We start from the raw sequence: 25492 nt of genomic DNA, 5'->3' as shown, positions 1-25492 counted from the left end.
TGTTAATTACTTTTGTTTATCTTGCAGAAAATCACTGTTCTCATATTATATCAAAATAGAAAAGTTATTGGCGCATAGTTCTATCATCTACATATTAGTATGTGCAAAGCAAAGTGGAAGCTGTATTTCGTTATACAGCATTATACAAATAAAGGATGTGTTATGGATATTTTTCCAGAGCACCTTCCTGTATTTCGACAGCCAAGTTCTTGCATGGTACAAAATTTGTATTGGTTAGCGCAACTGGCATAACCTTACACCCAAATCAGATTTTAAAAGACTACTTGGGCAAACAGACTGTTGGCATGTATATATTTATAGTTTTGGATGTTCAAAAACCTGGGATGACAAAATTTAGAGAACAGTCTGGGGTCATTTTGAAGATACCACCCGACTTTTCACTTGAGCTATTTGACTGGTGCAAAGAATGGGATTATTTCAGGGCAGAATTCAGGAAAAAGTTAGGGGACATCAATTCACAGGTTGAAGCCTTTGGTTGACCCATGGTGCAGTCTGGGTTATGCCTTAATAACACTGTCATCTTCATCACTGTTAGTATGATGCCTTAAAATTCTTGAGTTAGTATACTGTTGTTGGTCTACTTAACTTCCTTGCTTTAAACTAGTATTAATTTTAATTTATAAAGAAAAGCCTATCACAACACAGCAAAAATTAAAATGTAATATTTTCTCACCTTGAATGTATGGTATTGATAATTGGTATCAATGTCGATGTAAAATGGAGATCCCTCCCCCCCTCTTTTTTGGAATGACTGAGGCATATAGTTCTATGAGAAAATAATAATTGTATTGAGTTAACTAATTAAAATATGTTTAATAATTACTGATATTTTAGACCCCACAAACATGGAACCTTGCAACTGTTTTGCACAACCGTGATAGATCTTGCTACTGCTCTGATTTGTGCAATCTCCCTGCTTTTACCTTTAATAATTTTAAATGATTACTATGTTATTTTTAAGTACAAAATACACTAAAAAGAGAAGCCGTGTTAAAAAGATACATTAATGCAGTCTTCTAAGTAAGCAGGCGAAAGGAGGGTATTCAAGGGTGAATTCTACTACACCAAGTTACCCACAATCAAGACAGGATGTTTAGGAAACAGGGAAAAGTCTTAATGCAGATGTAGGATTTTCCATCTACTCACTTCTCATAGATTATCATTTTACTTCCCTTCATCTCTGTGTATGAAATAAAAGAACTCCTGCAACTATGCAGTGGGCTGTCTTGCGTACTTTCTTTCCACAGAACTCATCAGTCTTGTTCATATATTTATTGGTGCCCTCCAGTAACCAGAGCCAGTACTTGGGTCTGAAGTATTGTGGGACAAATCTATCCTCAGTTTAACTTGACTGACTTCCGTGGAATTATATCCATGATGTGTCCTGCACTGTGTTCAACACCCAACTGCCTGTATATGTATTTGGCTGATGACAGCCATATTTATATACAACATGGCTGTGGCTCTTTGTAGCAATATAAACTAACTCATCCCCTTGGAGACCAGCTTACACGATACATTGCCATGTGCATATTAAACAGGGGTACCAGAAAAGGACAGGCAATATGTATTAATGATTAGGTCATGCTGCAACCAGCAAGTAGATTTCTGATAGGTTCTCCTTATTATCCCCCTTTTTTTTAAAAAAAAATAGCATTAATTTACTGAACCTTCTGCCTGACAAGCCTGATATGTTGACCTTACACGTTAAATTTACATTAAACATCCCTGTCTAACTGCCAGCTTTGAACTTCATCTAACGGTGTGCTGTGAAAATGTAATCATTTTAAATCTCTTATTGCCTGTGATCTGTGCAATTTTCCAATTAAATTCATACTATTAAATTAACAAAACAAGAAATAACATTATTCCAAGCACAGTTCATACAAGTTAAAAGAAACCACTGTAAGTGGTGACAGAAAAGGCATTTCACTGATGCCAAATTTTACTGGCATCTTACTAGATATCTGACAATGGCTATCTTATATTAGTCTTAGTCTGTTTGTACTAGCCTGTTTTAAAATTATCCACCTCACTTCACTATGGTGTTTTCTGGATACAAAAGAGTTGAAAACATGCTTACCACAGGCTGTAAAGGGGCACCAGGCATCATGGCATTGGCTAGCTGCATTTGCTGGGCCAGCATGGCCATGTTCTTCTGTTGAATCAGGTTATTGCGTCCATTTATCTCCAACTGTGTTTTTAAGTGTGGGGGAGGGTGAAGATATTTGCAGTTCTCCCTTGAGCATCGACCCTAAACATAGGAGAAATGAGCATATTTGATGTTAAACAGCCACGTGAATATCTGCCTCAATTATGTCACTTACAAACAAGCAAAAACAAAGATTTAAAGTGTTGGGGTAACAAAGCTACAGTCTATGGATTACCAAATATTTATAAGCATGACAACAAATAAAGGATGAGAGCATGAAAATAGCATCACCAAACTTAAAAAAAAATACTTCTTGTAGAACTGGAAGGGACCTCAGGAGGTCATCAAGTCCAGTCCCCTGCCCTCTTGGCAGGACCAAGCACCAACCCAGATGGATTTTTTTTTTTAAATCTATTTGCCCAGACCCGTAAATGGCCTCCTTGAGGACTGAGCTCATAACCCTGGGTTTAGCAAACCAATGCCTAAACCACTGAGCCATCCCCCATATGTCCACAGAGAATTACTGTTGCCAAATGAGAGCAAAATACATTTTCTTTTCAAAGGAATGGCAACTGTTTTCTCTGGTTAAAAAAAAAATCTTTTTAATTAAAAAAGACACACGCCAAAGCACTAATGTAACCCACAGGCTTGCCTCCACATTAGCAGGTAATACAGCTGAACATCCAACTACTGGAAAGCAGTCCAAATTTAGAAGTGAGCCCAAGAAAGAAAAAATACTATCCTGAACAAGCTAAAGATACATCTCTGTTTGCATGACAATAAAAGAGAACAGGAAGCAAGGAAAAGTCACACTAGTATTCAAGGGCAGCAATATTACTAGGGAAATGACACTGCAAACCAGTGAGGTTCTAGAGTCTGATTATAACAACGTGGCACTCCTGGGAAAGGTTATCATACTATATATATATATATTTTGCTATGGACCACACCGTCTATGGCAAGAATAAACCAACTGCAGCCATAATATGCATGAACTATGCAATAAATTTCACATACTAACTTTGTCTGAATTAAAAGGATACCATCAATGTGAACTTCAGTCATAAGGTACCAATAATTTCAGGTACATCACCTACCTCCAGATTCCCCCAGCCAAGAAATGTTGCCTATTATTTCAAAACTGTCTCTCTTCCCTATTGTCTGAAAGACCCCAAATGTAAATAAAGAAAAACTACTTCACACAGGCTATATTACAGCAATCTTTCAAAAGAAATCCTTTCGAGAGATTTCTTCCAAAATAACTTTTGAAAGAGTGGGTCCACACACCAAAAATTCTAATCTGAAATTGTTAGATAAGGTGGCAGGAAAGTGAGAGATTATTTATTCTGCCTTGACACCTACAGATAATTCTGTTTTATGCTACAACATGACATGGTTTTATCTAGAAGACATAATGTATGGGAAGCATTAAACACAAGTCCTTGGCAGTGATGCAGTGATTACCTAACCTAGGCCAGAGGACTGTAGTTGGTTTGTTTTGTTGGTGAGTCACTCTATGAAAATCCTTCTTTCTTTCATAAGTTTAAAGCAGGTGTGGGAAACTCCCAGCCCATGATCTGCATCCAGATTTCAGCATGCCTGGATATGGACCACGAAACTCAGGGCTCCCCTCCCTAGCATCTGGCCTGTGGCAGGGTATAAAGCCCTGAGCCGCATGGGCTGGAGTCAAGCAAGCTAGGGCAGAATCCAGCCCATAGGCTCTGCCTCATGAGGTGCAGGAAGTGGTATCACTGCTCTCTTCCCCTTCCTCCCACATATGGGGGAATGGCTGTCCATATCCATGGCTGTCCATGCTGCCTTCCTCTCTGATTGGCTAGAATTCCAGCCAAACACAGAAGCGGGAAGGGGCGGTGCCTGGGAGCACTGGGAGAAAAGCCTCTCCAGGGCACTTTTCTCCATGCTGCTGTTCCCCCAGTATGGAGGAGGGGGCAGCAGCAGCAAGCAGCCCCCTCATCACCCAGACCCCCAACCCTGCTCCTGCACCACCCTTCCCATGCAGACCGCACCCCTAGCCTGCTCCTGCACCCTCCCTCCTGTCCAGACCCCACACCTTTAGCTCTCTCCTGAACTTCCCCTACTGCTGCCCCTCTAATGCACCTTACACCCAGCTCCCCAACCCCAAATCACTCCTGCACGCTCCCTTTCACCCAGACCCACACTAGACCCAAGTCAGAGGTCTTGCTGACATATGATTATTTTGAATAATCAAACACAAAAAAGTACAGAATCAGAAATGCAGATATTTCTTTTGTCCCAGTAGAACAACCACTCTAATGAGTTGTTCCAATTACAAAAACTCTCATTGGATGCAATAAACTACAAAAATCCATCACTGGATGCACAGTCCTGCACTAACAGAAGAGTAACTTCTCTAAGTGATAACCTCCTCTTGTTTATTACATCAAAATTATGGGCTTATTTCTCACAGACTTTGCAAATCCTAAACTTACAGGAACTAGATTCAAACTTTGGCTTTATGGTCAATTCTCCACATATCATGATGAATAATAACAATAGTAATGAGTTTTCCATAAGCCTCTAGAAAATGCAAAGGTTCATAAGCAGGTACTGTTCCTGCACCATCCCCAAACACCCACCTCCAGCCTGCTCCTGCACCCTCCCTCTTGCCCAGACCCCATACTTGCTTTCCAGCAGCCCCCTCCTGCCCACTGAATCCTGAACCCCCTATTCTTGGTCCCAACTTGGGCCTTCAGAAGAGCAAATCTGGCCTGGGGGAAGCCCTGAACCTCAGTCCCTGCTTCTCCACCATCCTGATTGAGGTGCTGAAGCACGAGGGGAGTGAGATGTCTCAGTTTGGAGCTCTATTTTTTTTTTTGGCTTCTGATGTTTATGTTCCCCAACCCTAGCTTAAAGCCTGACTCTAAATGTTATTTTAACTCTTTTTGTTTAAACTTAGCAGAGTGTTGAGAAAAATTAAAGACTTAAGACTAAAAAAAGAGAGAATGGGTAGCCCAGAAACTGCAAATTTTACAGTTTTCTTGCAACTTTCTCCTCAAGCACAAAGGCTTGGCTTAGTCTTGAAGAAGGCAGAGTAGTGTATTGGAGTCTTCTAACCCTTTGCATTCCAGGGTTTCTCAAACCTGAGAAAGGAACCCTCATTCCCAAGAATAGGCGCTTCTTCAATTGCTTCCTCCCCAGTAGCATGGCCCTATAGATGGGAGGTGACTCTGATTCAATGAGCTACATTATCTACTCTACAGTCTGCCCAGAAACTCTTGATGGATTGTAAGCATACATACAAATCTGAGAATATCCAAGCCAGGCAAGCCAAAAGAAGCGCCACTTGCCAGTTCTTTATATGCTGAAAGTAATTAATCTCACAGTAAGGTCACTAGCAGGTCTTCAGAACAACACTATAGATCAGGATACAGTGATGATGGGATACCAGGTAGAAAGAGGGGCAAATGGAGGGTAAGTATTAAAATTAAAGGATGCTAACAGAGCTTTTGGGCCAGATGTTCCACCAGTATAAATGCCATAGCTGCATTGGACTTCTATAAAGATTTGCAAGTGGAGGATCTCTTCTCCAATGAACACAAAGAGGGGCTTATTTGCTTTGGCATAAACAATCACTGGAACTTACAAATTTAAAGTGAGAGGTCCCATTCTTGTTCTACACTACTATGTAAGTGTAACTAATTTATTCCATTGTGTTTGGTACACTTCCAGCCACTGTGAGATTCTTATTTACACACCTTTGTAGCATGCCAGATACTCAGGCCACAGATCCCTGCACTTGGCCAGAGTAAATATGGGTCAGTAGTATGGTATATGTGCAGCATCTGGGCTAGAATCAAGGTCTAAAGCTTTCAGGTCAAATTCTGTTTTCACTTAAGTGGCTTTGAAACCAGTATAACTTCATTTACATCAATTAACATCATTTACACCCCTTTAATCCTTGTCCTCCAGAATGGTGTGAGGCAGTTAAATGTCAAAGTCTGAGTTAATGGCTACGTCTACACGTGAAGCCTACTTCGAAGTAGCTTATTTCGATGTAGCGACATCGAAATAGCCTATTTCGATGAATAACGTCTACACGTCCTCCAGGGCTGGCAACGTCGATGTTCAACTTTGATGTTGCGCAGCACCACATCGAAATAGGCGCAGCGAGGGAACGTCTACATGCCAAAGTAGCACACATCGAAATAAGGGTGCCAGGCACAGCTGCAGACAGGGTCACAGGGCGGACTCAACAGCAAGCCGCCCCCTTAAAGGGCCCCTCCCAGACACAATTGCACTAAACAACACAAGATCCACAGAGCCGACAACTGGTTGCAGACCCTGTGCATGCAGCATGGATCCCCAGCTGTGGCAGCAGCAGCCAGAAGCCCTGGGCTAAGGGCTGCTGCACACGATGACCATAGAGCCCCGCAGGGGCTGGAGAGAGAGCGTCTCTCAACCCCTCAGCTGATGGTCACCATGGTGGACCCCGCAATTTCGATGTTGCGGGACGCGCAATGACTACACGGTCCCTACTTTGACGTTGAATGTCGAAGTAGGGCACTATTCCCATCCCCTCATGGGGTTAGCGGCTTCGACGTCTCGCCGCCTAACGTCGATGTTAACTTCGAAATAGCGCCCGACACGTGTAGCCGTGACGGGCGCTATTTCGAAGTTAGTGCCGCTACTTCGAAGTAGCGTGCACGTGTAGACACGGCTAATGAGTCAGAAGTAATATTATGATCCTTCTATGAATAAAAGGATTTCTTTATTAGCCTGTCAAACGATAGACTACATCTGACCAAATTCAGGCAGATGACTATTTAGCTGAGAATATCTGCTCTCAAACAGGTAAAGATTTGTAAAAAGTTTTAAAGAACGGGCCAAAGGTTATACACAGTAAGCTGTGCTTGCCATCACCTCCTATCCTCAAATGTCAACAACAGATAAAAAAATATAAAGTCAGGATACAGATAATGGAGTAATATGTAACAATTACATCGAAGACAAGACATGAAATACTGTGCAGTCTGATGAAATAATATAGCATTTTAACTCTGACTATCCAGGAGACCCAGGCTAATATTTCAAATGAAGATTAGGATACTACGCGATAGTTCAATCCTATTTAATATTAGAGATTTAATTAATATTAAGTTAAAATATAAAAATAAAAGAATCCATAAATAAGCAGTGTTGAATGTTGACTTATTTCAAGCACAAAATAAGTACATATATCACAATTTTAAACATTACTATAACTATAGATGGAAAAATATGCCCTCAAATCTGAAATATTCCATCCTTCTGCACCGCACCACATATCATGCACATGCAGAAGGATGGAAATGATTTAATACAGAGTTTCCTAAACTATGTTCTGCATAACACTGGTGTTCTGTGAACAACTCACAGGTGTGCCATGAGCATTTGGAAAAAGAGAAATTAAAAGTTTTACAATAAATAACCACTTTACGATGATAACAGTAATGGAAAACACTGGAAAACTGATCCCAGATATGCAATTCTAGCCATATCATTAGCGTAACTAGAATCAACGTATCGGGATCGACTTTGTTCCCTGGTGTAGATCAGGGTTTTTTGGGCTCACGCCGATGTCCCTTATTCCATGCAGCAGCCTGGAGTATTATGGTTGATGGCCGAGTCCAGAGAGATTGATTTTGCCACATCTTCACTGACATGGCAAAAGAGAACTCCGGCGGATTGATTGCAGTGCATCAAACCTGCGGTAAGTATAGACCTATCCTACAAAACACTGGTATAGTAAGTCATTTTTAATTTTCAGCTCCTGTGATCTTATGACATTACAGCAGTCCTGAAATACCTTTGAAGCTGCAACTGTCACTCTGAAGTCCAATGGCCAAATATTTAAAAATTTGTTTGGGGCTAGCTCCCACTGAAATAAATGAAATAGACAGCTAAGTATATTCAAACATCTAGCCCAAAGACAACAACTAGTAATGCCTGGGGCGGGGGGGTTCCTTGCATAATTCTCATAGTCTTCATAGGAAGGCATAGCTACTACATTTCATATGATTATGGATCAGGTTCTAGTTTCCCATCTGGCTCTTTTACGGTACCACAAAGAAGCCAGAATCTGGCCATGATTACGAAGCTTAGAATTCCCCTAACTGATGGGAACCTCCAACAGACATCAAAGCTGAGGGAGCTGGCTCCTGTGATGACTGCAATGCCCCAGAGCAGAGCTATGTTGAGGGAGGGAGGGACTGAGCCAGTAATGAAACAGAGCTTTGCTCCTTAGAGCCCATAATGAGTTGTCAGAAGTATAGATCAGCCTTAAGGTTGTTATAAATGTCAGAAGGGCCAAAACAACTTAAGAATCATGGTTGTAAATCAGCAACCTGCAGTTTCCCAATCTCCTCTCTCCTGTACCAAACTATCTTCGCTCCAGTGAGAATATGGCTTTTAATCTCAAAATTCATTAAACCCAATTGATCCAGATTGATTTCAGCAACTGACAATACGAACAGGTACTTAAATAAAATTTGCACAAATAAACCAACTTCATTTCAACATGACTTTTCAATCATATTTAATACAAGTTGTAATATTCTGTAAAAGAACTAGCACTGATGGGCCATCTTTAATATAAAAAAGTTAGAGAAAACTAAAATGTGTGTTAATGATCCCTGCTGACGAACTATGGAAAAAAGTCACAGATCTTTTCTAGATGCCTGAAAAATGACATTTTAAGCTGAAGTAGTGTAGAAATCAGATTTAAATACTGTAAAGTAATATAAACAGTATAAGCACTCCTTGAGTTAACCAAGTTTCAGACTACGAAGAACATGATTCATAAATACAGTGTTGACACTAATCTGTGTCCCACTTTCTGATATTCACTACAGATTTTCATGTTCTCTTTCCCAGTCTTTCCATTTTATGGGGATTTTTAAGACAAGAGCAACAAACAGGGACATGTCACTGGTCCTCTTTGTGATACTGGCAGGCCAGGTGCCAGCTCACGCTAAAGTCCCCATGCCCCAGCTAGACAGTGACAGATACATGCTGGGATCTGTCAGGCTCGCTAATGGATTAATATTGATAGAATAAATATTAACTTTCTAAGAAAATGTTTAGTGTTTAGACTCTGAATGATTGGGAGATGTTGCATGCATTAATCTTACCTGTGAGACTATCTATCAAAACAAAAAGCAGTCAAGTAGCACTCTAAAGACTAGCAAAATAGTTTATTAGGTGAGCTTTCGTGGGACAGACCCACTTCTTCAGACCATAGCCAGACCAGAACAGACTCAATATGTAAGGCACAGAGAACCAAAAACAGTAAGCAAGGAAAATCCTCCTTGCTTACTGTTTTTGGTTCTCTGTGCCTTACATATTGAGTCTGTTCTGGTCTGGCTATGGTCTGAAGAAGTGGGTCTGTCCCACGAAAGCTCACCTAATAAACCATTTTGCTAGTCTTTAAAGTGCTACTTGACTGCTTTTTGATAGTGTATAGACTAGAACGGCTTCCTCTTTGTTACTGTGAGAATATCTGTATTCCATATTTCAATATAATATTTGAGCAGTTGTATTGTGAACTTCTGTGACTGTATGAATCATCACAGAGGAAAGGGATGTACATTTGTGTGAAAAGCTGCTCTATAGTTATTATGCTTCTTTCAAAATAGGAAGTCCATCAATACCTAACAGGCTAGGACTGGCTCTAACATTTGAAACTGTACTACACCTGGATTAAAGCATCCTCAACAGAAGAACTTTTTTTTGCACTCCTCCTCATTAAGATGAGTCATGCAGGTGGACCTCTCCTATCAGCCAAGTTTGCCGCTCAAAGCACATGGCATAAAAACCCTAAACAAAAAGAATGAGGTATTTCTATGCTGCTTGGACTCTGCAGGGTCAAGGTGTTTCTAGGCACAAGGAAGAGATCCCCAGATGCTTAGCTTTTTAAATCCACCATCCCTCAAGACATGCCAAGGAAGTGAGAGGGAGTCAGTCAAAGCTCTGGGGCCTCCAACAGGGGCATCAATTACTTGGCACACCCCATCACAGGAAAAACTTACATCAAATTCCTCTAGAACATATCAGGCAAACATGGCTGTGTTATATTTATAACCACATAGAAAAAACACTGGTTGAAGCAACCTGACCTGCAGAATGTGAAATACAACGCACTACCAAGATACAATTTTGATACTTGAAACAAAACACAGAGTCATTTCTTCTCCAATTTTATATTCTAGATTGTCACTGGAAAGGAATTAGGTTATCAGGGGCCATCTGGAATGTTATTCTATATATACCATACGAGAGACTTAACATTACACTCTTTGATTGCTACTGCACTCTCCAAGGAGGTAATGCAGATATATGGCATCACTCCTGTCAGTGGGGTTACCATATTTCAGACTCCCCAGAAGAGGAAACTGTGAAGGACTGGGAAGGGAAACTAAAAAGTCGTGGGAGCTGGAGAAGTACTTACTGGAGGTATGGGGGCAGTGCTGGTGGAGGTGCTCATGATGGAAGGGCAATTGGCACAAGCCCAGAATGCAGCAATATCCAGTTAGAGCCTCCCCTCAGAATCCCACCCCAGGGCTGGAAGCTGGGGCCTGGCAGGCGGGATTCAGCAGTTGTAGTTGCAGATGCAGGGGAAGGACTAAAGGAACTGGACCACCTAGAACTCCTGCTGAGCCACAGTCTTTGATCTGCAAAATTCCTGGACATTTTCTATTTGAAAAATCTGCCCAGACAGAGGCTCAAAAAAAGAGCCAAAGTCTGGAAAAACCCAGACATATGACAACCCTAACTTTCAGCATACTGGAGCTGTGTTCTCCAGTCATCTTAGATAGTATGGTACTTCTGCAGAGAGGCACTGGATGACAGTAAATGAGGAGCTGCCAGGAGAGAACTCTGCTTCCTTTGGTCCTGAGATGTTACAGACAAGCAGAAACAACAGGGGAAAAAAAGAAAGATCGATGCTATTTCTGCTAGAATGCAAACACAGTGTTGCTTCAATGTGTAACATGTGAACAGTCAGGATATATTCATCTTAGCCAGATTACTCACTCAGATGTTCTCATCCATTAGGGCTGTACCTGAAGGTTTTGGCCATAATAACCAAAGCATATCTCCTGATTCAGGATACCATCTGTATATCAGCAACTACAGCTTTTTTTCTGCACATCTCCTCTCTATGAAAAGTCATTATTTTTAACTAAAATACATTTGGGGCTAAAAAAAAAAAAATTTAACTCTGTGACTTTCAAAAATAACATAAGGAAGAAATTTCTTAAGGAGAGAAGGGCAACTCTTCTATAACTGATGCCATGCTATTTTTACTCCACAGAAAAGCTATCACATTTCAGGTGCATTAGCAACTTCACATATCTAATTATGTTGCATCCTTTTCAGAGTTTGGAAGAGGTCAAATTACTCTTAGGCAACTAGTAAACATATTCATACTAAAGAATACCAGTGGTGCTGCTGTGACACTGGTAGGTCAAGTGCCAGCTCCTGCAGTGGCACTAGTTAAGAACTGACAAACTTATAGCTGGAGACCTGGAGACCATGTTCACCTATATGTTCGTTTTGGTCAGAACAGGTATGAGTCTTATAAGAATGTATTTAGTGTTTATTGTCACTTGCTGCAAGCATTAATCACACGTACAATGTCTATATTCTGTGTTATAAGAAAATATGTATCGTGTCCCATTCAAAAGGGCTATCAAAATCAGATGGGCCATCAAGGAACATCACAATACAAAGGATTGACTAATAGTTCTATCACATCTATTGGGGAACACATGCAGAAGGCTTCCTCCTTTTGCTTTGAGTGCTGGAAGAGGGAAATAAAAAGAGCAGATGTGAAAATTTTTCATCTTTTTTTACTGTATGAACTGTAGCAGGGCTAGAGATGCCAAACTGAAGCCCAAGATCACAAGTGATTTTTCTTGGGTATGCTCTGAAAGACACATAGAATAGCTAGATCACTACAGCTCTGTCACTCTTAAGATTTTACAAGGTAACTACTTTGTGTGTACATATTTGCTTACTTGAATGTACAAATAACTCTGCTTATTGATAGGTCATAAATCTTTAGATAGTTTATTTCCATACCAGCTAGAAGCGTTCTCTTTGGTGTTAGAGCTACATTACCAGTTGATGTAAGTGACTGGTCTCTTGGCACTGGAAATAACAGCGTTTTCTTGTACGTGTAGTATCCAGAGGCACTGAGACCTCATCTGGGGTGAGTGAGGTCTCTGCTCTACAGCCTCAACTGAGAGCCAGCTGGCCTTTAGCTCACATGGTAGAGTGCAAGGCTTTAGACCCTATGCTCACAGGTTTTATCCCTAGGGCCAGCAACCCAGGTCTGTCTGCATTACAACTGGTGCATTGGCTGGGAAGAACTGCTGAAAGGTCTCAGAAGCTTGGGATGTGCTTCCTCAGCCAAGGGAAGCATGTAGTACCCAGAGGCACTGAGACCTCATCTGGGGTGACTGAAGTATCTGCTCTACAGCCTCAGCTGAGAGCCAGATGACCTTTAGTTCATGTGGTAGAGTGCAAGGCTTTAGCCCCTATGCTTGCAGGTTCTATCCCTGGTGTCAGAAACCCAGATCTGTCAGTATCACGTATGCATGACCATTTACCATTAAGTCCAATATGTCCAGGTGGTATGAGAGACTGGAAAGTCTAAGGGGAGTCTGTCTCTCTATGGCAAGATGGGGTAGTGATTCAGCAGTTCACATTTGCTATTGGCTTGGTGAAACCTGAAACAGACACACCATAACCTTAGGGTACTGCCCTGTTGTAGGACTCTCAGTCACGATTCACTTTAGCCATCACGATACCACACAAAAGAACATATAAAACAAACCAATTAAACCGATTTTACTGCCAATTTACTTACTTACACAGTTAAAACCACCACAAGCGCTATACATGTGATTGGCCAAAATATAGTATTTCACTATCATGGCTTAATTTTCCTGAAAACTATACGGCGACTGTATCACATTATGTGATTTGACTCCCATATGCCAAATCACCCTTGTTATAATACCATTTTACAACACTTAAGTCTAGCACAACTTCTGAAAATAGTGATACAAAGATAGTGTAATGCTTGATATTGTAATTAGACTCTCTACATAGACTATTCATAAATATGTATTAAATCAAGAGATGAAAAACATGGAGATGTTGTGAGCCTTGGTAATGTTCAGCCATGGCAACCGTATATCTTAATAACTAAGAATGTGAAAGTGAGAGGGGAAAGCACAGACGACTATCACATGATGTTTTTCTCCAGCTAGCATATCAACGACATTTAGGCTGAAAGCCCAGACTGTGCTAAACAACCAGTCGGAGTGTCATTAAATTAGAGCAGCGTTATGTCTGCAATATTTTAAACTGTCTAGCCTTGGCAAAAGTAGGTGACTGGGGTTAGAAGCAGCTGGGCTGCATTTGCCCAGTCCAAGAAAATACTACAATATTTCTGCAGAATTGCTTTCTTTCCCTCAGTTATTTACAATGTTGTACTTGGGCATCAACACTGTGTATGTTTTAAAGAGGAGGGAAAAATGAAGTCACCCATCTATTACTGGTGTGCTACTTGCTCAACCTTCCTGGCATAGAAAGTGCATGCTTTTGTTGAATGTTTACAGTTATGGATGATTTAGGAACAGGTTACTTCACACATCCCATAAAAAGCAAGTTCTTGGTAATAGCCTTGCATTATCAGGAATATTTTCTTGGCCAACAAGAGCTGCAGCCTTGGGTCTGAAAACTATGATCCTCGGAGGGGCTGAGTAACTCTTGAAACAAAATGCTTCCTCAATGCCCACTGAAAGGGACTTGTGTTGAAAGTATTTGGTACTTATCAGGATACAATCTTGTGCCTAAAGAGCCCTATTCAAGCCTACTGTTAAGAGAAAGATTCCCATTGTTTTGGATGGGCTTTGAATCTGGCCTATGTTGTGTATATTTACATCATCTCTAGTGTTTAAATGCCTGACTAAGGTAGAACTGAATCAGACTGTAAGTGGGGTCTGGAAGAGGAAATATACTTTCTGTATAACACCGAACTATGGAAATGTATTGAGTAGTCCTGTGTTTTACACCATAAATCACTTCAGTTTCTTTCCTCACAGAGATTGAACAATATTATAGAGATGCCATTTCACACCAATAAGCGACAGTTGGCCAAAGAGCTGACATCTGTCTCCACAGCATGCTTCTCAAGAAATGTGGATGGCATTAAGAAGAATTGGTTTATAACCCAAGGACATGCTAAACCTTTGAAACAAAAAATAGCCAGATCCTACACTTAAGTCAGTGGGAGATTTGCCATTCACTTCTAGGGGAACAGCATAAGGCCCTGCAGTCATTTTCTCCTAAGAATTGCTCCTGTCTGCCCCGGGACACAACATATAGCAATTAGTGCTACTACTACTGAGAGCAGAAAACAGATGTCATCACACTGCATGAACAGAAGTGACAGAATGCTGAATACAGATTGCTTGGTGTTGCTAGCAATTCTAGAGCACCTAGGCATGAGGACATCATTCGAAGGGAGCTGGATTTGCATCCAAGCCAGAAATACAAGCATCAAATAAATGAAAAGGCATGCATAGGAACAGCTACAAAGCCATCAACAGCCACTGATAGAGGTCTAGAAGAACAGTCCAATTCAAAGTCCAAATAAATGAACCAGAAGAGCCAGCAGTAGAGTCATATGTGAAAGTAAGTGGCATTATTGACCTATTTGTACCCTTACTTGGCCTGGCACAATTTCCTCAGACGTGTTTTAAGAAGACAATGAACACACAGACCTGAAAATATAACTAAAAGGATCAAGAACCTGTTCTTAATAAATGTTATAACCTGCACAAAAAAATTAAAAGTTTTGTTGTTATCGTTGTTGTACATCATCAACAATGTCTACAGTAAAGATACTTTTTGTTGAAGAATTACTGATAGGTTTATAAAAAATTAATATTTTCTACAAAGAAGATCTCTTTTAGGATTAAGTTTTCCACATTTAAAAATACAAAAATCTGTGGAGGTAGAAACAATTTTTTAAATATACTTTAAAAATAGTTTTGTGTCAAATTTTTGCGACATGCTTAACTTTTCTCAGGGTTTTGTTAACACCAAATACTGACTTTTCCCACTTGGCAGAAAGTGGGGAAAAGTCCTTTTCCATGCTTTGTAACTCTTCTCCCAAAGGCAAAAAAAGAAGCAAACAAACCAAAACCAACACCCTGAAAAGAGTCAGAAAATGGAGGGAAAAACTTGCACATGCTTTCATGATTTTTGTGGAAGAAACATTATTTTATGACAAAAACATTCTGAATGGGCATTTTTCCTGTTCCCATTTTCACAAGGAAAAGTCTCATTATCTGGCCAGTTCTATTTACAGCATAATGACTTATTTTTAATTTAAAAAACCCACAGAAACATAAATATCTGTGTCAGTACAGTGCTGGATTTTTTTTTATAACTTTTGTTTGTCTGCCTTGCCTCTTATTTTTTGTAAAAATGAAAAATATTTAATTTTTAAAGCTTTTCTTCCCATTCTTAGTATTTTACTGGGAATGTGAGTAAAGGGGGAAAAGGGAAAGAATCAATGGGATTCAAGCTGAAGTAAACAGGAAAGGCCTGTTCTTTGAGCAGAGAAGATTAACAGAGTATAATGTAAATGCAATCAGGGCTTGATCTGAAATCCACATGTCTTCATACTGATTTCAGCCAATTTTGGGTTGGTTCCATATAGCTCACAGATCACATTTCCGTGTAAGCTGCTACTTTACTGGATTTTCAGAAGCCACTCTCACTCCTATTGCATTTGGAGATATGTTTGCTTATTGTTCAATAATCAAGTGCTATTTGTGAAGAAAAGTTCACAAGCAAGTGAAAGGTGCATTTGGGTGAAGTTGGAACAATTAAGATTTGTTTTAAATGTTTAAAGAATCCACACAAAAAACATCCCACTGAAGCCATCCTTCAATGTGATTCACAGAACTGTGGGACTGGAAGGGACCTTGAGAAGTCATCTACTCCAGTCTCCTGAGCCCATGGCAGGGCGAAGTATTATCCAGACCATCCCTGACAGATGCTGGTCTACCCTACTCTTAAAAATCTCCCATGAGGGAGGTTCCACAACCTCCTATGCAATTATTTTAATAAACTACTCAGAGCTGGTAAATTGGTATTAAATTCCAACCTAAAATTGCCTTTGTTATAATTTAAGCTCTTTAACTCTTGTCCCATTCCCAGAGGTTAAGAACAACATTTTTTTCTCCTTTCTCCTTGTAATAACCTTTTAAGCACTTGGAAACTATTATTATGTCCTCTCCTCATGCTGCTCTTCTCCAGACTAAGCAAACGCATCTTCTTCAATCTTTCCTTCATTGGTTATGTTTTAGACTTTAATTATTTACGGTGGAGGGGGGGAGGAAGGGGAATGTGCTCTTCTCTGGATTTACTTCAACTCGTCCACATCTTTCCTAAAACATGGCACGCAGAACCAACACAGAGCAGAACACGAGAATTACTTCTCATGTATTGCTTACAATATCCCTGTTAGTACACCACAGAATGATGCTTGCTGTTTTGCAAGGTTGTTATGCTGTTGACTCATATTTAGGTTATGATCTACTATGATTCCCAGATCCCTTTCCACAGTCATCCTTTCTAGAAAGTTATTTTTCATTTTGAATTTGTGCAACTGATTGTTCCTTCCCAAGAGCAGTACTTTGCATTTGTTCTTATTGAGTTTCATTCTACAGTAAAAGCTTTGTTATCTGGCACTTTGTCAACCATCATTGCAGCACTGCTGGCTCATGCCATCATTAGGTGCCTCCGTCCCCTCAGCCTGCCTCAAGCTGCTGGAAGATGGATCTGGTGGTAAGGGTCAGGGACACAGCAATAAGCTTTGTCACTCAGCAAGTTCAATTAACCAGCAACCCCCACTCCTCATTAGTGCCAGATAACAAAGCTTTCACTGTATTTACCTAAGACCATTTCTCCGTTTATCCCAATCATTTTAAATTAATATTTCTGTTCCAAAACACCTGCAACCGCTCCCAGCCTGGTATCATACACAAACTTTTTAAGCATACTCTCCATGCCATTGCATAATCATTGATGATATTGAAAGGAACTGGACCCAGAACTGATACCTGGAGGACCCCACTCAATATGCCCACCTATAAATTATAATTGGAAATACACATCTCCTAGAACTGGAAGGGACCTCAGGAGGTCATCTAGTCCAGTCCCACGCTCTCTCGGCAGGACCAAGCACCATCCCTGACATCTATTTGTCCCAATCCCAAAATTGCCTTCTCAAGGATTGAGCTCATCCTCCATTTAGCAGGCCAATGCTCAACCCACTGAGCTACCCCTCATCTAGATTAACTATGAGCAACTAATAATGACTCTCTGGAAATGCTTTCCCAACCACTTTTGCACCCACCTTCTAGTAGCTCCATCTCGGTTTTATCACCTTAGTTTTTTTACGAGTAGTTTAAGTGAGACCAGTTCCAAAAGCCTTACTAAAGTCTAGATCTACCACATTTACAGCTTCTCCCCACCTACAGGACTTCTTGCTAAATCAAAACTACTTTATATCTACTAATTTTGATTCCTACTACAAGACCAATCGAGTGTGCATACCTGAAGGCAAATTAATGCTTTCTGCAAGAGGTACATAAACAATACTTTCTTCTGTCTCTCACAACCAACCAGGTGAAGGGAGATTTTGGATAGTGCCAATGTCATTCTGAGGGAACAGCATCAGAATGGTTGCTCAAGACAGGCCAGACAAGACAGAAGCTGTACTTAAATAAATCAGACCGGGGTGTTGATGAGGATCTGGGGAGCATTGCAGAGGTCAGCATTTGAGCAGCTCTGCTGACACCACTGTGTGTAAGTTGGCATCTTGTATTCAGGAAACGTAAATACTGAAGGTTCATATTTCTATCTCATTTCTTCACTGAATAAAAATGGTAGATGTGTTGTTAACCCTAATGAATGGCTCATTGTCGTTCTCAGAGGGAATGTTCATACAGCAAAAGAAACCCCATGGCTGGCCCATGGCAGCTGACTCACCCTTGAGGGGCTAATGTGGCAGGGCTCTTGCATTCCTGTCTAGATTTCCAGACTCTGGCTGGAGCCCAAGCTCTGGGATCCTCCCCCTTCACAGGATCCCAGACCCAAGGCTACAGCTCAAGCCCAAAATACTTTGCAGCAAACAGCCCTATGAGCCAGGGTCAGCTGCCACAGGGTAATCACAGGTTTCTCTTTGCTGTATGAACATAACCAAGTGGTCTCAGGAACTCTTACTCTGAACCAGAGTAAACAACAGGCCAAAAATGTTCCTTACAAATAACTGAATATTAAAATTAAAGATATCATATTCTGGGGTGCAGAAAATAAAGTGATTGTTCCTTATGCATGTTACAACACACCAGAATACTAATACCACCTTCGATTTCTATAGTGCCTGACTGAAAAGGTTCTCAAGACATTTTAAAAACATTAATTTAGACTTAGTGCATCCAACTAACATATGCCACAGAAATGGGAACACAACCCAGACCCTCTGATTTACAGCCCTGTACTTCAACCACAAGTTTAGTCTGTCTGGCTTTTGTTGGGAATATGTGCACTGAACATTAAACAAACCCTGTTTGCCTAGAAAGAGAAGCTATGCTCTCTATTACGTCGAGTTTTCTTTTTAGAAGCAGTGCTTTTTTCCCTGCTCACCCCGCCCACTTCAGGTACTGAATATAGCAGCTCACAGCTCAGCAGTCCCAGACATGGGATTGGCTGGGGATAGGGTAAAAAAAAAAAAACAAAGAAAAAAGAAAAAGGCACTGTTTAGAAGTATTTAGTCACCGTTTCAGCCTGCAATGGGGATGACATGAGGTTGAAGAATTTGACTTTTGTTTTGAGGCTGTGAGGAGGCACCTGTAAAGAATCCACAGTTAGTCAGTCTACAGCATAAGACATTGTTTAAAAAACAGTCTTGGTTGACAGGAAATGTGGGTTAGACAATCTCAGTACAATCCAGTAGTGTCCCTTCTAAATCACTGGAAGCTGCATCCTCAGCAAACTTTGCTTCCAACACCAGTGCATGTTGAAGATACGAAAAGGGCTTATTTTGGATTTTCACATACCAAGATAAAGAAAATTTAACTCACCTCCAACACACACACACAAAAGCACAATAATGCGAACAGCTGCAAACGCATTACAGCACTGACAGTAACAGTATTTGTAAGAAACCCAGTCAAACTCCAGTTTAACTTAATGAGCAAATTCTCACTAACTTTAGTAAGAGCTTCACTGGGCTCAACTGAAGAAGAAAGGAGAAATCAAATATTAGGAGTGGGATTTTCCAGGCCAGGCCTCAATAAAATGTGTGTATTTGCCAAACTTTGTAATGGAGCAGAAAGATGAGCATGCTCAAGTTCAGGAAGAAAACAATCTAGACTGAAGTGCTTTTGAGAAATCATCCAATAATGATTTCTCATTGTGAAAATGTAGTGCACGTTCCATTGCCAGTGTTTGCAAGAGTTGGGGTGATCTGTTAAACAAGCGCTGGCTTTACTTTTGTGCTTGACTCTTCTAAACTTGCATATACACAAAAGACAAAAATCAGTGCAGATTCATTCCCTTTTTATGTCTTTCCTCCTCTATTGCAGCACACTTCCTCTATGCAGTACATAGTGCTGGTTCAGCAAAGGCTCAGTTTTAGGAGTGGTACCGATTTTCATATTTGATGGCAAACAAACCTGCCACTCCTCCTGCAACTCCCAGTAAGGGGCTAATTGTGGTTATATTTTTGTCACATGGGTACTAAACATTTTTCCTTTTTTCTTGAGTGAACGATGCAATGAATATCCATAGATATCAATAGCTGATTAAGAGCATCATAAAAAGAAAACAATTCCTGCTTTGTATTTACTGAACTCCTCATGTCACTCTGCTACAAGAAATGACAAAAATATATATCACTAATGATTCTACAACACATGCTGTGTATTATCACAACTGTATCCAAAGCCTCAAGGGCATCCTATGTTTAACCCACAGGTTGGTTTTGCAAAATTGGAAGTCATATAAAAACCTTCCAAGGACAGTTATAAATCCTCTTTGTATTGCCTGAAATAACAGCAGAGTAACGGAGATTATGTGAGCAGTCTCACTGCTGAGACCAGCCTCAAGCTCAGATGCCTTTATAAACTAATGGCACCCCAATAACCCTGCTCCCACTATATTATTTTAATGAATCATTTCAGACTGGATCAATTCTAGTTCCTTTAAATGTGGCATCTCTTTCTCTGGCATATATTGGTCTATACTTAAATCTGAGAGGGACCCAGTGGGTTGCTGGCTGTGTTTCCCTGCCTCTGTCATTTAAGAAGTTTACGTGCCAAAAGTTTTCCACGAGCTTAGAAACTGGGTTGGGGGCACTTAGAAAATGTAGGTGCAAATGTTCAGCCTTGAGTGAGTAAATACATATTTAAGCATGTAAATTAAAGCTCTTATTTAGGAGCCTAAATTTAGATACACAGCTTTACAAACTCTGGGCACAGGCCTTAAACACGGCTCCAAAATCTCACAAATATCTACTGCTTTCAGTAACTGGAGAAGGTACGTACTGTTCAGATACATCCCTTTATACGCATATAGGGCAAAAAGTTATAAATGTTCTAGCACTGTATGTTCAAACTGCATTGGGAAGAATAGCAAATTGATCGCACTGATGGTCTTGGCTTCTTATTAAAACTTTCTTGGCTACCCCTGTGCACTGATATAAAAATGAGTTTTAATTAGCAAGCTGGTCTCCCAGCTCATTCAGTCCTGTGGGTACAAATGATCTGTACCTACCTTCCCACGGGAACTGCAATGCTGGAGCAGGAATGCATGCCTGCCAATCTCCGCTAAGGATTTCATCAGCAAAGAACAGGTGTACATACCACCTGAGGCTACCCTGGAGTTGTGCTAGACCCATGGAAGTACCCCCTTCAGGAGTCTGGTTTGCCTTCCATATCCCAAGTTTCATCTCACTTAAAAGCTACTTGTTTACAAAACAAGACATAAAAATACTAAAGTGTCACAGTACGCTATTAATGAACAATTCCTTACATTCTCATTTTATCATGTAATTATAAAATACATCAACTGGAATACAAATACTGTATTTACATTTTAGTGCATGGTATATATAACCAAGTATGGATTTTTAGTTTGCACTGACTTTGCCAGTACTTTTTATGCAACCTGTTCTGAAACTAGGCAAACGCCTAGATAAGCTGATATTCCTCCAAGAAGACCGCTGCACACCCCAAGTGCATATGTATCCCTAGTTGAAATCAACTGTGCTACAGCAATGCATTCTTTCCTGGCCTAGTGCCACCCCTCATTTCCTCTAGCCATTTCACAATGGGGGTGCCAACAGGCCTGGATCCCTGAGCAGAGTAGGGAAGGGGCCGTTACATATATTTTGTGCCCTTATTCCCCACTTCAGGCAAACTTACTATTCCAGGGGCCCATAGTGTGGAATTTCCCAGCACAAATCAAGCCAATTGTCCTGCATGGAAGTAAGCTCAAGTTGAGTTCACACTGCAAAGTAACGTTATCCAAGTTGTATAAAATATTCTTGGCTCAGAGGCAGTGTTCCCTCTATTTTTTTCCATCCCTGGGCAGAAGAAATTTTGTTATATGCACCAAGGCATATGCCAATGTGTATCACCAATAGAAACACATGTTGTTCCCTGTAGGTGGCTGTAGGCACTCTACTATTATCAGCTGGGCGACACCTGGCTCTCTCCTGGGTGACTGCCCAAGCACTTGGCTTCCAGGAAACAATGATCAGAGGAGTGGTAGAGGCCACTTCAGAACCCATTCATTCACCCTGTCCAGTCAACTTGCCCAGTTCCTGGGCCCCCATTCTCCTGTATGGCTCAGGTTAGTAATAAGGATTTTTGTTGCCTAAAATCTCTCCAACATTAAAAGTATAGTATTATTAACATAATTATTCATTATTATTATTTATATTCTAGTAGCCTTCAGTGGGAAGAAGTTTTACTGCCACCATTCATACAGGGGCAACAGTATTTTCTAAGTATATTTTAGCAAGTTACCAATTGTGTAGTTATTTATTCATCTTTTTGCAGATATGTGAAGGGACATTCTGCATTTGCAAACATCAGATAGGACAGAACAATAATACAAAGGGTCTTGTATGATTTAGAAACAATGATCAAAAATAATTACATTCATCTAGGAAAACTGCAAGCTAACATGCAGAAAATAAGTTGAAAGGACAAAATCTGGGAATTGGTAATGCTAAAAGAGACATCAGAATTATCAAATGAAAGATGAGTTTGCAAAGTATATGGATGCCAAAAAAAAAAAAGCCGAAGAAGTTTTGTACTGACTGCCCAAAGACATACCATCATGTGTCAGAAAGGTAACAGCATGATAGCTGCATGGTTAGTTACACCTGGAACACTGCATTCAGTTCTGAGCACTACCTTACCAAAACTGTATTTAACAAATTTAAAAGCGTTTAGGAAAAAAGACAAGCATCACATGGAGGAATCACTTCCAAGGCAAGACTAAGAGAGCTAAAATATGTATAGGCAGGAAAGAAGACAAAAGAACAGTCTCTTTAACCATGTCACCAAGGGAGTAAAACTCCAGCTCACAGAGGAGTTACGCAGAATGGTACACAGAGGCATAACTGGAAAGAACTGAATGAAACTCAGAAAACGTTAGGGTAAGTAGGAGGAAATACGTCCTGATCCTGAGCTGCATTAGTCTGTGGTGGCAGCATCCAATACGCTCCCCATTGGCCACATGTGACAAACGGGGCACTGGAGTGTGGCAAAATGTAGCTCAGCAGTGCCACACACGTGGCGCGCCCTCCACCTACTCTGCACATGCGCTCCTCCACTTGGTGGGACAAGCACGTGACGGCAGCAGCCGAGGCAGCTCCTGAGGCCTTGGTGGCTGTGGCCCACCATGCGGCTCCAGCTGAGGCCCAGCATGGCTTGCACAACAGTGGCAGCAGCTCCAGCTCCAGCACAGCTCTGGTGACTAATCTTGGGGGGGTGCCTGGCTGGGGGGAGGGGAAGTTGTGGCACAGCACTGGTGAGTAATCAGGGGGTGCCTGGCTCAATGGGGGGGGAGGCAGCAGCTGGGTGCAGGGGGAGGGAGGGCTGTGGTGATTGTGAAATTTCTTTTGGATACCACTAGTCTATGGAGTCATCTCCCTATGGAGGCAGTGGAAGCCTATTGCATGGGACTCTTAAGACTGGGGTGCACAACATAATAGAAAATGTACAGCCCCATTAGCAGGGAGAGACTAGATGACCTAGTAAATTTCTTCCATCTCTAAGATGGATATAAGAGTTTGCGATAAATGGAAAAAATAAGCAAATTTCTTTCAGACCTTGCTTAACTTTGGACAAATGGAGCTAATGCCTCATTAAAAAGATATGTGATAAAGGTAAATAGAAAGGTTACTCACCGTAGTAACGGTGGTTCTTCGAGATGTGTCCCCGTGGGTGCTCCACATTAGGTGTCGGGCTCGCCCGGCGCCGCAGATCGGATCTTCCAAGCAGTTTCTGCCGGACCGCGCATGCGCCGGTGCGCGCCGCTCCCCCGCGCGCTCCCGGCCATGTGCGCGATCCGGTCCCCGCCAGTTCCTTGACCAACCGCCTCGGATGCTCCTGCAAAACACTAAACAGAGATCCGGAGCGGGGAGGATGGGCGGGTAGTGGAGCACCCACGGGGACACATCTCGAAGAACCACCGTTACTACGGTGAGTAACCTTTCTTTCTTCTTCGAGTGTCCCCGTGGGTGCTCCACATTAGGTGACTACCCAGCAGTAACCCAAGATAGGAGGTGGGTAATCGGATTATGTGCAGCTTGTCCCCGAGAGGACCGCTGCCAAGAGACGGGTATCCTCTTGGAATACCCTGTGAAGGGCGTAATGTTTGGCGAAGGTGTCACAGGATGACCAGGTCGCCACTCTGCAAATGTCTTTTAGCGCAACGCCCTTGAAAAAAGACTGTTGATGCTGCCACCGCCCTAGTGGAATGAGCCCTGGGCGTGGCCAGTAAAGGAGTCTTTTTGAGTTTGTAGCACATTTTTATGCAAGATACGATGTGCTTAGAGATTCTCTGCGAAGAGAGACATTCTCCTTTTGATTTGGGAGCGATAGAGACTAGGAGCCTATCCGTTCTCCGGAAGGACTTGGTCCTGTCCATATAGAAAGCTAGCGCCTGCTCACGTCCAGGAGGTGTAGGCGCACCTCTTTGTTAGAGTTATGAGGCTTTGGATAAACAAGGGTAAACAATAGGTTCGTTAGTATGAAACTCAGAAAGAAACTTTAGGAACAAAGGCTGGATGCAGCCGTATGGTTACCGCCTCCTTGGAAAAACAGCGCAGGGCAGCGTTGCCATAACTGCCTCAAGCTCGCTCACCCTGCGAGCTGACGTGATTGCGAGAAGAAAGGTCGTCTTCATCATAAGGAGGCAGAGGGAAACCGTGGCCAAAGGCTCAAACGGTGGTCCCCTTTTCGCATTAAGCACCAGGTCCGAGTTCCACAGAGGTGGAAGCGGTTTCTGAGGGGGGTATAGGCTTACCAGCCCTTTGAAGAACCTGGTAACCATGGGATGGGCGAACACCGTGTGCCCTTCCTCTTCGTGTCTGAACACCAAAATGGCGGCCAGGTGGACCTGAAACGAGGATAGCGAGAGTCCTCCTCTCTTGAGGTCCAGTAAATACTCTAATATCACAGCCATAGGCACCGAAAGGGGGCTAGCTGTTTGGTAGAACACCATGCCGTAAAGCGAGTCCATTTCTGCTTGAAGGTCTTCCTGGTGGAAGTCCTCCTGCTACTTTCTAGGACTTGCTGCACTTCCTCCGTACATGTGCTCTCTAGGGAGCTGAGCCATGGATTAACCACGTTTGTAGTCGCAGGCTTTGGGGGTGCGGATGCACTATGGACCCCTGGGCTTGCGTGAGCAGATCCTGCGCCACCGGAGGGGACCTCGGTGGCCGGTCCGACATGCGCAGGAATAGGGGGAACCATTGCTGTCGATCCCACGTTGGGACTATCGGGATCATTCAGGTTCCTTCCCTCCTGGCTTTCTGCAACACTTTGTGGATGAGCACTGTGGGAGGGAAAGCGTAAAGCAGGGGGCCCCTCCATGAGATCGCGAAGGCATCCCTCAGGGACCCCCGTCCCAGTCCTGCCCTGGAGCAGAATCGTGGGCACTTCTTGTTGTGCTGAGTAGCAAACAGGGTCT

At 41.8% G+C, this 25492-nt stretch overlaps 1 protein-coding gene across 18 annotated transcripts in view; it reads right to left on the bottom strand.

The window, feature by feature from the left end:
* MBNL1 (muscleblind like splicing regulator 1) overlaps positions 1 to 25492 on the bottom strand; it is a 198896-nt gene that overhangs the window by 44056 nt on the left and 129348 nt on the right. For 14 of the 18 annotated variants that reach the window (XM_075003923.1, XM_075003937.1, XM_075003922.1 and 11 more), the window contains 2 exons: positions 2105 to 2275; positions 695 to 787 (listed from right to left, as the gene is read on the bottom strand). In XM_075003923.1, coding sequence (XP_074860024.1) covers positions 695 to 787; positions 2105 to 2275 — 264 coding nt within the window. The remainder of the gene's footprint in view (positions 1 to 694; positions 788 to 2104; positions 2276 to 25492) is intronic. The other 4 variants (XM_075003927.1, XM_075003930.1, XM_075003931.1 and 1 more) reach the window with 1 other exon arrangement.

The sequence above is a fragment of the Carettochelys insculpta genome, chromosome 10, assembly GCF_033958435.1.
Source record: "Carettochelys insculpta isolate YL-2023 chromosome 10, ASM3395843v1, whole genome shotgun sequence".
NCBI classification, from domain to species: Eukaryota; Metazoa; Chordata; order Testudines; family Carettochelyidae; genus Carettochelys; species Carettochelys insculpta.
Note: the sequence above shows the minus strand (reverse complement) of the source record. Positions and strands in the feature narration are given on the sequence as shown.